The sequence below is a fragment of the Lithohypha guttulata genome (genome assembly GCF_036872675.1).
Source record: "Lithohypha guttulata strain CCFEE 5908 chromosome Unknown scaffold_1, whole genome shotgun sequence".
In the NCBI taxonomy this organism is placed as follows: Eukaryota; Fungi; Ascomycota; class Eurotiomycetes; order Chaetothyriales; family Trichomeriaceae; genus Lithohypha; species Lithohypha guttulata.
The window spans coordinates 4,144,447-4,158,277 of NW_027042750.1; the positions used below are offsets into that span (position 1 = coordinate 4,144,447).

Consider the following 13,831-nt stretch of genomic DNA (forward strand, 5'->3'; position numbering starts at 1 on the left):
TTTCATCGGTGTGCGGTGCCACATTTTCCCAACATTTTTTTGTGGGTTGCTGATTTGTTCGTTGGTCCAATTATATATTTTTTCCATTTTCTTTTTTTTTACCCCCCCCCCCCCCCCCCCCCCCCCATAAACGTCTAGCTATATTAGTATCTTGCTTCTGAACAGCTTTTCGTGCTGTGTGGTAAGCCTTTTGCCCTCTCAAACGACCAGCCTCGAATCATCTTTTAGTCATTCCGTAATTCCGAGGTCATGTACGAAATGGCTCTCTCTCCAGCCCAGATCACTACTGCTGCTGGTGTTCTGGGCGTCGTAACCACGACCATGTTCGCCTCTACCAGTCTGACGATATCCTCTCTCACCGAATCAGCGCTTCTACTACGGCCTCAGGACGGGCAATCTTTACCGGAGTCTCGGCATCTAGCACGTCAGTGGAAGGTCTTCGAATCTTTTGCTCACAATGTCAGCATGTCTGCTCTGGTTATTGGCACGGCATCGCTGATCTATGCTGGTCTAAAAAGTTCGACTTCAATGACTCTACGTCGGAAATTGTTTTTCACGAGTGCCGCCTTTAATTTGCTCACCATTCCGTGTACGCTTATGTTCATGCTTCGCAAGAATGGCGAGCTGGAGCAACGATCTCAAACTGGAAAGAAACGCAACCTTAATCACATCGACACGTATGCTCTAATGCAAGATGTTTCAAAACTTGGAACTGTTCGAGGCAGTCTTCCGCTGCTCAGTGCTATAGTGGGTGCTCTGGCTTTGGTCATCTAGGTTAGCTGGAGGAGACGCACACACATGCTATGGTCAATATTGGTGTTCAGAGGGCTTTGACGGCCACCCACATGTTGTTGTCCTTGACTGGGAAATAGCGTATAACCTTAAGTCTGACAGCGCTGGCGATAGATTAATGGGGCTGGAATCGGTCGTGCCGCAATAAGAAGCTTTAGTCTGCATTCTGCTTTTGATGCTCGTGTCTATCCGCTCCGTTAGCTATCGGGATGACTACGTTAACGGTATCGTCAGATAAAGTAGCACTATCACTCGTAACAACTAAAGCGTTGGTCATGTGCCGATACTGCAAAGCATGCTTCGTGGAACGAAGAACACATCCATGCGGTCTTGATCGCGAATCGGATCAGGTTCAATTGAGCTTTCGGAAGTTCCGAGGAGCAGACCACGAATCTGGGGTGCTAGACGAAGGACCCACCTTCGTTGCTTGCTTGAATTAAGCGATGCCCATTGCAACCAGCATTCGAAAATTGTCACAACACGTAGAGTGGCTCGAGATTTCCTACGACTGATCGATCATTGTTTCTCATTAGTCCCTACCTAACACGCAGCAGTAAAGCATGGCAACATTTGTACCACTAGGTCAAGCTGCTCAAATCATAGGAGTAAGCGGGGCCTTATGGCTATCTGGTCAGTGCAATGACCCCGATGAACTTGCGATTTCCTTTCCATCCGTGTTTTGATGTCTTTGATTTGCTGGCCGGACTATGCCACTGACGGTCTTGCTTACAGGTAATATGGCCACGGTGTCTCTTCAATCGGTACCTGCACTTCAATCTTCTCGAAAGAAAGAGAAGTTGGCTGCAATCATTGCCGCCAAGATTTGGAAAACCATTGATCGGACCGGCCATTACCAAAATCCGCCAGTCGCTCTCGGTTCCCTTTTCTCATTCATCTACCTTGCATGGTGTCACCGAAAATCAGCACAGCGCAAAGTCTTCCAACTGTATGTCGCTGCAGCGCTATTGACGACAGCTATGGTACCCTACACAATACTCACGATCAGGCTTGCCAATGACAGGTTGTTGGATATTGCAGAGGAGCAAGCCCAGAGTCAAGAAAAGGATTCGTTCTCCGCGTCATCGAGTGATGATGAAATTGATCGACTGCTGGAAGTTTGGCGACAGCGCAACCTCATTCGAAGCCTCTTCCCTCTCATGGGTAGCACTGCAGGGATACTAGCTCTGCTGAGTCGAATCAAGGAGCTTCGGACTTGATAGTTTTGAGTCAGTGATGTAGCGGGCTGTATTTGTTCGCGGATCTCCCCGGCTTCCACTTGGGCGACTCCAGTGAATGTATGCACGCAAAGTAACAGAATTTGGGAAAATGTAGAGTAGAGTGCACAGCTCGGTTGATCAGATATCTAGCCACGAATGAACCTGGTGTCTTCCACGTTGCTATGTTTCATTGTATTTGCACTCTTTTGCGTAGAGGACCGTTGAAAGTCCGGAATCATAGCTTCCGAGACAAAGAGAAGCCTTTGAATGTCAACCATGTCAATGTGTTGACACTCTGTCCAAAAGCGTCAGATATTCCACGATGCTATTCTTTACATAACAATTCGATGACGCTCTGGGCATCTTGTTAGGCATCGAATGGAACGGTTGTGAGCCATGTAATATCAGTTGGGTCAAACGGGTGATCGAGATCCCATGACAGCCCTGCTGGCGATACAGGCTCGTACTCATGACTTGGCTGAAATGATGAATGCTGTTGTCCACGAGCGAAAGAGTCGCTGATAGTGTTGACCCTGATGTCGTTCTGCCAATCGGCTTGTTGAGACTCTACAATGTCAGCCAACGTCTTTTCACCATCCAGTATAGCTGGATGCTGTCTAAGACGAAAGTATTGTCGAGGTACAGCATCGTAAAGAAGACGTAAAGTGGTAACCAGCCGTTTGATGGCGCTGTTGTAATTGCTGTATTCTTCTAATGCCGAAATAGCTTTGCGGCATCCTTCCACGATGGAATTCTCGTACAACTCGGTCAATATAGAAGAGCTGAGCCGAGCAGCTACCAGAACAGTGGCAGCAGTGTACAGAAAGAGTACATTGAACCACCAGGGCGCTAGGCTTCCCGGATCATTGCCTCTCTTATGGATAGTCTCTATAGCTTCTTTGGCTACTTGAACGCATACAACGGAACATTGTAGGAAAATCCGCTCACCCAGCTGGTTCCAGAAAGTGGCATCGGAGTCCTGTTTGTGAAAGTCAGACGTGACGAAGGAGGAGAGTACTGGTCGCAGAAGCATAAGTCGAACGTGGAGATGGCTTTAGAACGTGTTAGAAAGACCGCAATTTGGAAGGCGTTACGTGGGACTTACATCTGATGCAAGACGACGGCCTGCCGGTAAGGTATACTGCCTGACGTATCGATTAGCGAGTAAGTCTCTACTCTGAAATGCTCAGGGAGGTTTCTCTCCCAGTCCAATATACGCTGATCGAGTCCCAGAACTGACAACTGTCCCTGAGACTGGCCAAAATACTTTTCGTAAGCTTCGCCAGCTGGCTGACTACGACCTGCACTTGAACTGTAAAACTGAAAGAGGACGTCATGAAGGATTTCAAAAAGCTTGAGGTGGTTGACATAGAAACTCATGGTGAGACCATCATCTGTCCTCCGACCCGAGACCCCGGGGTCTGACTGTCGATGCATGCCCTCAGGTGGAATGGCCGGAAGCGGCACTAAGGTGCCGGTCCTTGGACCGATCATACACGGTCGACCATAAGTCATAGCAAGCATCCTGTCCATAAGCACACAGCCATACCAGACGATTCTGAGTAGTTGCCTTGTTTCCAGGTCCGCTACCCGTTCACTCGTTTGAGGCAGATGAAGACCAAGGCTTTGCGCGGCGCGGATCGCAAGGCCAGCATATACCCAGCTCTGTTGAGGTTCGTTCGTGCTCTGGCAGTACTCTCCAAACAATAAGAACGTTTGTACTGAACGGACTGATCCCGTTCCCATGAGGTTCAATAAGTCCTTGGCTCTCAGGTAGAACGTGTGGCCTGGGTCTTCTTGCTCGCTGTCCGTTGGTGGTCCGGCAACCTGAGATGACAACGCGAGCATGATGTTGAGCAAACACAGAAAGGATTGTTCATCTGCTGCAGAACCTTCACCTCTCCAGATATCAATATACTCTTGGTTTGTTTTGACTTTGTCCAAGTAGGGGTAAAGCACGTGGATAGAATTCCAATAAACAGCCAGCAGACTATCTGCCTTCCGTCTTGATGGCAAGACGTAGTCGATATGTTTTTGTCTAGCGTCACCAGTGGAAATCATAAGAGGCGCGCTAGCAGCACTTTGAAGAACTCGGGTGCTGTTTTGTTGTTGTGCTCGCCCTATCTTTTGCTCCACCAGCTGCTTCACGTTTTGCATGAATGTTCCTGCACTGGAACTACCAAAAAACCCTGCCCTGTGATATTCTTCCGGCGTGGCGCCTATGATGGTGTGGACGGAGCTGTCGTCTATGGTAGCCATCGATCCAACGGCTCTATCGGCTTCCAATCGTTGGGAGGTTGCCGGTACCCCCTGTGCGTGTGCTGCATAAGTATCTGGACTGGTCGATCTTGCACGCAATGTCGCAGTACTTGGTAGCGAAACTCCGATGGTGGTAGCATCCGCATTCGTAGGTGCAACGGTATTTGTAGTACTCCAAGGACCTGGACTCCATGTGCAAAGACCATGACGGCCAGCTGTTTTTTGGCATGAGGCACACACTGCGTAAAAGTCAGTTTATCTCAATCGATTCACTGCCTGAAGGGAGAGCAGTGCAAAAGCTTTTGTAGATGCAAGTTTGAGGTAAAGACTGCGATGTTGCGAGTGAAGGCTCCTGGAGAGGTCCGTAGCCATAGTTCCGCGATATTAGAGCATTGCCATCCTCAAACTCTTTTCTTTCAACGTTGGGCAGTCTCTTGCTGTGTTAACAATAGTCTTACCTGGTTGTCTACCATCACATTTGACCTATATTCACGTTTAGTGAGATTTCGTGACGTGTCGAAGGTATGTCTTGCAAGAAGAGCGCGTGCTAGTCAGGAGCGTCTGTGCTCAACGATGTGCAGTACAATCAAGAAAGATACTGATAAAGCTCTTTAGGGTATGGCTTGTATGATTTCTGCATGCCATTTGGGCACTTGGAAAGTAACAGCTTTGTCTAACGCGCTCTCGCATGCAGCCTGCAGTGGTACGTACCTTCCTCGTTCTGCACGCGTCACAAGCCAAGAGAACTTTAGACCTCTTCGGCTTCCGAGCTTCCATGATAAATGATTCGTGTGGAGATTTGAAGTGTGCTTGGTTGCATAGCGACTTCAGTCATGGCTGGGTGATCCATAAGCCAGTTCCGACGGTGGAAAAGAGAATGTGGGAATTGGCAACATGGTAAATGTGAGGGGGTACACAGCAAGTTCGAACTCACGATACCGTGCCGAGGTGCAGGATCGCGGAAGTGTTCTCGGATACAAATGTTAACGTCATACACACCTTATGAGACGACCTTACACCATCTGATAGACTTTTCGCTACTAAATCATGGGGACATGTATGTCGACCACCGAGATAATTGCTGTAATGCAATACAGGACGTTCGTTTACCTTAAACATTAGGTGTAATCACGTAGCTATAGGCTTCCCCTGGATCAAGGCCGGATAGGTTTCCGCGGTAGGATAGCCCTACCGAATTAAGTTTTAGGCCCGGGTTATAGGGGCGGGTTTTAAAGCAGGTGATTTTACTTGTCTTACACTGCCAAGATGAAATGATATACGCTGAATCTCTCGCCTGCTTGAATTTTGTCATGTCTAAACGCGTTGCGATTACTTTGTAACACGCAAGAAGCCTCGACCATGACTGTCCTGGATCGATGACCGACTATGTGTCGTAACAAGACGACACTCTTTTTACCAAGACTGTCGCAGTTTGTGCTGAGCCGCAGCATGCGATAGCCAGCTCGCAACCTATTTCTAGCTCCATGTGGCCACAATCTGACAGTGCAGAGCACAGAGTGCCTTCCAATACCAATGCGTTCCTCTTATGAAGCAGGACGTTCAAGGATAGCGATATGTTTTGAGTGCGTATCACAATCCCTCGCTATTAATCTTCAACCCTCCTTGATGAGCCAGCATCTCATGCTTTGCGAAAGTCTCGAGCTGCCACTGATGACCTCCAGCAAGCGATTCGATGGAGACACATCGTTCAACACGTGAGGCACAGGCTGAAGACTGTGTTAGCTGACTTGTCACGTGCGGCTGACTTGGAGTCGATCCTTTCTCGTCTACAATCTCTAAGCGGAGTTCGAAGCTGGAGTCATTCGAGAAATAATGAGTAAGGTTTTCCCGTTATTTCGATCGTTCTTTGCCAAAGGGCTCCGAGACAATTTATACGGCTCCGAGCCAGAGACGCCCTCCGGCGCCTGGAGAGCGCCCGCCGACGGTCCACGCCAAAACTCTTGAACCAAAACATTGTCGTCTGAATTCAAAAGGTTAATTAATCACAAAACTTTCAACAACGAATCTGTCTTCAATAATGGAGCTCAGACGAACTTGCCTTCGCTCGTTCACAACAACAATATGGACTGGTTTCTGACAGCAGTACAGATCCCAATATTCCGACCGGACAAAGAGAGCGATCCCCGAGCACCATATCGTGCGTTCAGAAATCTCCAGAAAATCGAATTCACCCTTCCCACCTTGTGGTTCTTACTCGTAGAGTCGGACAGTCAACCAAACAACGATAGTATCTTTGACACTCCAATTTGTCTTTCTGGCCATCGAAAGTAGATATTCGATCGCCATGCTAATAGAGTTTGGTGGTGAGCAACGTTTGTCTTTTTTTACCGATCAGATCGATCGGCATTGTCACTACATATCTCGCGCGACGTGCTTCGTTCTTCAATACGCAGATGGCAGATATACCATCATAAGATCAAGTTTGTGCCCTGATCAGATTGTCAGGATACGGAGGATCCAGGAGAACATCGAATACGTGACGACCGACCCAAATCCTCGGCAGTGCTAATGAGTCTTCGCTCATATAGGACAAGGGGAAACACAGCCTTCCAGCTTACTTCTATACTGCCATGTGTTGCGCAAAACTCCTTGAGATAACACAGTATCACATCAAGTCACATATCTCACTCGCTGCTGGTCGAACGGACAATGGCAGCTCGGAGTCGAAGGAGACAAAGAACCGCTAGAGCCTCAAAGAAAGCTTGTCAAACTGATTGTTGTATAGATGATAATAGGGCAATATGTAATGTACATGGTTGCCAATCCGTTGTTAGTCATGAAAAAAATTTGAAGATCCTCGTATTGAGATATTAAGCCAGTTTCTGTGAGGTCCGTTTCGATTACTTCCTATGTGATGCGGCGTGGGAGCATGCACACGCTGATGATATTGGTGATCAGCATGACACTCAACGCGGAGAATATATGGGTATAACACAACATGCCTGTGGAGGTCCCGGCAGAAGGAGTTGCTCGACATCGCCGTCGTCGAGTTAGCGCGGCAGGAACCATGTTGCTCAGTCACGAACTCGACAGGACGATGGATTATGACGAGCCACGGAGCTGAGAGACAAGAGCATGTGCACGACATTGTTGATGCGGAACTGAGTCCACGTGCCAAAAGAGTTCCGCCGACGCCTGAAAAGTGCTTGATTGGCGGTTCAGCCTGATCTAGAGTCTTGGCATCGACTCAAGGTGGTGGTTGGACTACTTCACTCAATTTCTGAAGAAGTGCGTCAGTTCTCTTCCCACTTTACCGGCAGGTTCAGTATCAACTCCTGCAGGCTTATAGACCATCGTTCGTAATTGCCCGTCTACAAGAGACTTGCGTGAGTATCTGTTCATTCCTGTTGTTCGATATCAGAATTATCCAACGAAAGAAGTACAGAGTCATTTCCCAACCTCGAGTCTCGTGATGTTGGGCCACGCTTACAAAATCTCGAAGAAAGGGAAGGACAACAAGGTCGAGAAGGGACCTCGCGGCGCATCAGCGAAAGCTTCCACTAGTGGTTTGAAGAACCGAGCTGGCAAATCAACCAAAAAGCATTCCCCTAATCCTCAGAGCACCAAAAGCTCCCTTGATATTGCGATCCCCAAAACCAAACCCTCTCTTGATCCTGCGACCTCCAATACCTAAACCTGGCTTTCTCGATCTACCTCCAGAATTACACAAGATGATATTCGACATTTGGTTTCCTGCTCGATGGTCCGTGACCTACAAGAAGTACACCTCGGGCGGCGTCCAAGAATACAAATCCATTGGCCTCACATCAAGCCTTAGCCTCCTCTGCGTCTCGAAGTACTTCTACGCCGAAGCCAATTTGAAGCTGCAAAGAACCTATGCTAAGACACTCACGATCAGCGGCCGAGCGCAAATTCAATTCACGCGAATGACCGAGACTTACAGCATGCAATGGTTTCTGGACCAAGTACACTACCTCAGTCTTACAGTTCAAGCAGGTAGCATCCCTATGATATGCTATGAGAAATTCTCCAACATCAAGAAAATTGAGTTCACGTTCCCAACCAGCTGTTACGTCGGTGTTAGAATCACGACAAAACAGGTAAAGGATGGCGATATCAACGACGCACTAATCTCATTGGCCGAAATCTACCCAGATCGTTTCCTCAAGGCAAGATCACCCATTAACCTCAACCTCGTTCCAGAGCAGCTGGAGATCATCGCCATCTTCCCGTGCCGAGTCGAGGACGGTGTGCCTGTCGAAGTCCATATCAGCATGCGTTCAAAACCTGTTCATGTTGTGAGGATTGTCTGAGAGAAGTGTGTCAGATCCCTCACTTCTGACCGCCACAGATGGTGAATTTTAGGATTGGCTCAGGATATGAGTTACAGAACACGACCTGTGTTTATTAAGACATGTTCTTACAATATGTGCCACAACCTCAGCACAAAACAAGCAAAAGAAAGCTCGTCGCCTTCTCTGAGAGTATCTCAGTTTGCTTTGATTTGCTGACGGCCGCATAATATGTCTAAGAACCGAACGAGAATGTACTTGGGTCTCTTACTGGAAAGGGTTTTCACGAAGAAAGGGATGAGAGGTATGGAGCCATGAGTAGTTAGAGAAAGACGTTGGAACCGGAGTATGAATTGCGAATAATATGAGCTTGGTTAATGTACATGTGAGAGGAGTTCCTGTACAGCCATCGAGATTGATTCTCATTATGCTTGAATGCTGAGGCTTTCTGCAAGCGTTGCGCGAGAATGATGTGGTGATAGGCGCTCGAATACAGGAGACAAAGCGTAGTCCCTGTACAAATCGATGCACTAGCTAAGCTGGACTTCATCATCTTCTCCTCTCCTCCGTGTACGCGTGCTGCGTTTTGTATAGGATGGGCCGGACTATATGACCTACTAAGTACTTGGAAATAGCTGTGTTGCAAGATCTCGATACCGTGAACGATGTCCCGAAGCACCACTACAACAATTGCAATTTTTGCTATTTTCCGAACCTCTACTGTCGATCGATTGCATCGATTTGCCGTAGCACGTAAGGTCGATCTTGTATCTGATGGTGGTAACCTGCTCGCTAACCCACACTGAAAGGCTCGAACTCATGGATTGGGGCTGAGACAAGGAAAGTTTGGTGGTCACCGGGCTCGTGCTGATTGCCAAGTTGTCAGAAGCCGCGCATATGAGGGCAGGCAATTAGTGAAGGTTTATGCACTAAGCACGACGATTCATTGGGCCACGGAATTGCAGGCAAAGATATCTTACCGGAATCTCTGGCAGTGGTATGGAGTCCTGGTGTCTGCACCACTGAGCAAGAATGTGCTCAACAAGCTCAAATCGGTGGCAAGCTTTGTAATTTGTCCGCGGTGAACAGAGAGCAAGCTAATAAGCACCACATATTCTTCTGACTTCTGACTTGGGACCTTTTCCACTCTGGACCTTGCCACAGAAATTGTGTAAAGATCTTATATATGCATAAGCTGCGCAGACACATACAGACTGAAACCATGGCTTCTTTTTCTGAAGAGACAACGGAGAAGGCCTTCGAGATAAGGCAACCAGTGCTCCACCCGGTGAGTCTGGAGGCCTTTCGACTTACTGACCTGATAGCCTCAGTGATGAGTGGACCCCTCGCCGAAGTGCAGTGTTGAGTGTCGGCAGCTAAGTGACGAAAACAGGCAATCTTCCCAAAAACAGTCGTGATCAGGCGTCTCTCCTCGCACCAACACTCCTTCGCCGTCACTTTCGTCCTTGAGAAGGAGGAATCTGTTCCAGATCTGGCTAGGTTGAGGAGCACTTTCTTGAAAACAGGTCGTGTTTCATCAACAACAACGGAAAGTGTAGTCATGCAAGGTGACACTGGGCTCGCGCATTCAGCGGTGTGTGTTGCCTTGAGACATGTCACTTACCAGTGACGAACGAACACATTTGGGTGAGCATAAAAAGCCCACAGCATCTTTTGCTTTCTGAGTTTCTTTTCTTTCCACAACAGACGTTATCGAAGGAGTTGTTTTGCCAAAGCCTTAACACACCTCTTTGAATCGTCTACCATAATACAATCCTCTTCACAAAACTCGAGTAAGTCAAAGTCATTTTCTCGGTACATGAAATTCACAACACATTGGCAGAAGTTGAACAACGAACCATCTGCAAAATGTCCATAGACACAGAAAACCGTGAGACGTTCGTCATTCGAAGTCTGATGCAGGACTTGACTATCGACGACGACTCACCCAAGCCAACCTCGATGCTCTTGGTTATACCACATGAGATACGCAACGTAATCTATTCCCACATGCATGACGATGACCTTGTGGCAGATGTCACGATGACTCCACCACGCAGCCGACGCGGACGAACGATGCGATTTCAGCACCTCTACCCTCGACTGATCCGATCCTTCGAGTCATTGCTAAGCATGCCTGAACTAGAAGAGGAGGTCCACGAGTACATCGCCAAGAATGTCGTGTTTCAAGGACAGCACTCTTCAAGTTTCATAGACATGCCAGCGGTTTTCGGAGCAGAGAGCTGCATGCTCATCCATCGCTTTGAGATGCGTGTCGAATTTCAGTTCAAGCTAAAGCACCAGGGACAATGGCCAGAGTTCCTGAAGTGCTTTGTCGAAGACTTGCCCAACCTCGAATGGGTCAAGTTGTACTCAAAGTGGAGCGATCGAAGCCAGCCACACCCGGAGAACGAGAGCCAAGACCCAGCGGGTTTGATGACTCGATACGACCAGAACACTCGATCGAGCTTTCGGTTCCTCTGCTGGCTTAACAAGCGTCATCCCAATTTTCAAACTAGCGGTCGCTTGATACTTCCTGCGCAAACTGGTGGACGCTTCGGACAGCACGAAGTGTACTCGCACCACCTAATCCTTGAAGTGTCCAAAGAACGACGTCGATGGGAGTCGAGGACGGAGCTAGTAGGAGCCGAACCGGCTGACTACGAGGAAGATGCTCGAGCACTTCAGACCGTGTATGATGAAGTGTTGAATACGAAGCTTGGTCGCCGAGCTAAATGGACTCAGTGGCACAACAATGGTCTGAAGCTCGAAGACTTCATCATTGTTCCTGCTGCAGGTCAGACAAGAAGCAGCATCATCACCTCAGAAGTTGGTAACGAGGATGATGAGTACTTCTTGCGACTAGACCAACGCGGCTACCAACCATTCGAGCTCTTCCAGGAGCGGGGTTGGCTCAACGATGGTCCGGTGAACGTCGAAAAGCTCATTGACCAGGCCAACCGCCAAAAGCAGAGTGTTGCAAACCGAGCTCGACGGGGAGCAGGCACTACCTCGGGTACGACCGGCGCGAATGCGGTTGGTAGAGACGGCATGAATCGGGGCGGCATGGGTAGAGGCGGCGGTCGTAGGCGAGGCCGGGGTGGTCCTAGTGGTGGTCAAGCCCCTGTTCAGGCTCGTGGAGGCTTTCGAGGAAATGGCAGAGGTATCCCTGGTGGACAAGGAGGCGCTCGTGGAAATGCTCGAGGTCAAGGCCGAGACTAAGCCATAGCTTGCCTTGGCAAGCGCGCAGAATGGCCTGCGATATGAATGACAAGTGTGAGACGTGATTGAGGTGGAAGACCGGTGTCTGAGTGCGAGAGGAGTTCTCGATTCATGGAAAACAAAGGCAGAACGCAATCTGGTTCAAGAAAGTCAACGAACGTTTGCGATGTGCTTTGAACACGATGATTTTTGCATGCTGAAACTTATACGAGGCATTCAGAAGGTTAGCATGAAGACTGAGACATAGAAGCTATACCTATGACTCGAACGACCTCATATTCAAAGTTGTCGATCTTCTCAGCCGGGATGCCATTGTTGTGTAGCATACTCCTACTGACCTGTCTGGATGAACCTTCCTATCATGAGCGCAATCGCAACGTCTTGCTAACCTGAGGCCACCTCCAGTATTTGGAAGGTGCGGTTCGGCCTGACATACGCTTCTCCAGCTGTCTTTAATATCACCATGATGAACACATTCCCGATATCTGTGTGATCGTGAAAGCATCAAGTGGAAGACAGCTAGTTGGGCTTTCGGATCTACAGAGACATGGTCGATGCGAGGCTCTCGAAGACGTGTTGAAGCCATGGCAATATAACTCGGGTAGCTCATTTTGATGGCTTATTGGCTGGAAAATATCCCTACTTGATGTTGCCTACACGCGACATCTCCATACATCCAGGAAGAGATCTGCAAGAGATTCTCTGTCAGACCGAGTCATGTCCGAACGAGTGTAGATATGATCCTTCAAAGCTCAAATGTAGAGTCGTGAAGTGGAAGACCTCGTAGTCACAGAACTCCTCCGAGACTGGCCGCCTTGTAATACATGATGCCCTATTACTACAGCATTTACTTATGTTTGAGCTCGAGCTGAAACTTAGCGTCATTTAAGCCACGGAAATAGAAATGGAACAACCGGCTTGAAAATGGAGCCTGTCTCGCCTCTACTGATGTCGTTTGCGCTAAGTACGTCTTGCGCTCAGCTTGGATAGATGGGCTGTGCGCTGAAGTTGTTAGACGTTATGATTCAGGGTTCATGGTCTTGAGTCGCGCTACTCTTTACCTCCAAATCGAATCTCCCTCCTTACGAAACACGTCGAGCGACTGCTATATTACGTACAGTGTCGACGACAACACACCCGTGATCGGCAGGTTTGACGGCTCTCAGCTGCGGCTTTGGCTCGTGCTGCTTTGAGAGATATTTCTACGTATTCGCTGCTCGTTGACTGAGAGCAGTGTGCGACCGCAAACATGACTGGCGCAGGTAAGTTGCAACGCTCATGCGGCACAATTCAAGCACAGCAGTATCCCATGCAACATCACGACTTTATACTCTCAAGCGCAAGCACAACTAACACATTTTCTCGTTCTCAGGATGGTTCTTCCTACTCCTCTTCATCCTCCTCTTAGTCTACGGCGGCTGGATCGGCTGGCGCATCTGGCAAGCCCGTAAACGCGGCGAACGTCTCCAAGGCTGGAAGGCATACGTCCCATTCATGTCCTCAGCCTCCACTGGCAGCGGCACAAACCACCCAACACCTCGTTCCGCCAACCCGCTCGAATGGGTCAAGGACAAATTCGACAGTTTACGGAACAAGCGCTCGCAAACGGGTGGGTATGAAGATACCAGGCCGAATGAGGGCGCGTATCAGGGATTGAGTAGCAGTGGTGGTGGACGAGCAAGAGGAAGAGGAGGATTAGAGGATGATCCGTGGGATAGTCGTGTTGGAGGACGGGATGATGATCCGTATGGTCCGGGGATTGGAGGGTACAATGAGGAAGCTGAGTTGGGTCTTGCGCCGACACCGGGCCCGAGTAATGTATATAGTGGTGGGGACTATATGCGCCAGGATACGGGTTATGGTGGTGGTAGAGGCAGAGATGCTGGAAGTCACCTTGATCCATTTGCCGACTCGAATCGGGCGCCGAGCTTGAGAAGTGTGAGTCCCAGACCCGAATTGGGAGTGAATACAGCTGGACACAGGAAGATGGATAGCGAGGAGATCTCGACGAGTCCGATCAGTACGAGAAAGAGCGCGTTCAGAGAGGATATGAGCTAGGAGCTGGTT

At 48.9% G+C, this 13,831-nt stretch overlaps 5 protein-coding genes across 5 annotated transcripts; 4 read left to right on the forward strand and 1 right to left on the reverse strand.

Annotated features, from left to right (window-relative positions):
* Positions 1 to 1,529: 1,529 nt before the first annotated feature.
* LTR64_001528 (uncharacterized protein) lies at positions 1,530 to 2,009 on the forward strand (the record flags this gene model as incomplete). Its single annotated transcript, XM_064895909.1, has 2 exons — positions 1,530 to 1,738; positions 1,799 to 2,009. 2 exons carry the CDS (start codon positions 1,530 to 1,532, stop codon positions 2,007 to 2,009), a joined length of 420 nt encoding a protein of 139 aa, XP_064758596.1.
* Positions 2,010 to 2,376: 367 nt separating this feature from the next.
* Positions 2,377 to 4,268, reverse strand: LTR64_001529 (uncharacterized protein; the record flags this gene model as incomplete). Its single annotated transcript, XM_064895910.1, has 2 exons — positions 2,377 to 3,061; positions 3,115 to 4,268. 2 exons carry the CDS (start codon positions 4,266 to 4,268, stop codon positions 2,377 to 2,379), a joined length of 1,839 nt encoding a protein of 612 aa, XP_064758597.1.
* Positions 4,269 to 7,960: 3,692 nt separating this feature from the next.
* Positions 7,961 to 8,563, forward strand: LTR64_001530 (uncharacterized protein; the record flags this gene model as incomplete). The annotated part of the gene is made up of 1 exon (XM_064895911.1): positions 7,961 to 8,563. One exon carries the CDS (start codon positions 7,961 to 7,963, stop codon positions 8,561 to 8,563), a length of 603 nt encoding a protein of 200 aa, XP_064758598.1.
* Positions 8,564 to 10,411: 1,848 nt separating this feature from the next.
* Positions 10,412 to 11,764, forward strand: LTR64_001531 (uncharacterized protein; the record flags this gene model as incomplete). Its single annotated transcript, XM_064895912.1, has 1 exon — positions 10,412 to 11,764. One exon carries the CDS (start codon positions 10,412 to 10,414, stop codon positions 11,762 to 11,764), a length of 1,353 nt encoding a protein of 450 aa, XP_064758599.1.
* A 1,249-nt stretch (positions 11,765 to 13,013) lies between these two features.
* Positions 13,014 to 13,822, forward strand: LTR64_001532 (uncharacterized protein; the record flags this gene model as incomplete). Its single annotated transcript, XM_064895913.1, has 2 exons — positions 13,014 to 13,026; positions 13,137 to 13,822. The coding sequence occupies 2 exons, from the start codon at positions 13,014 to 13,016 to the stop codon at positions 13,820 to 13,822; spliced, it is 699 nt and encodes a 232-aa protein (XP_064758600.1).
* Positions 13,823 to 13,831: the final 9 nt, after the last annotated feature.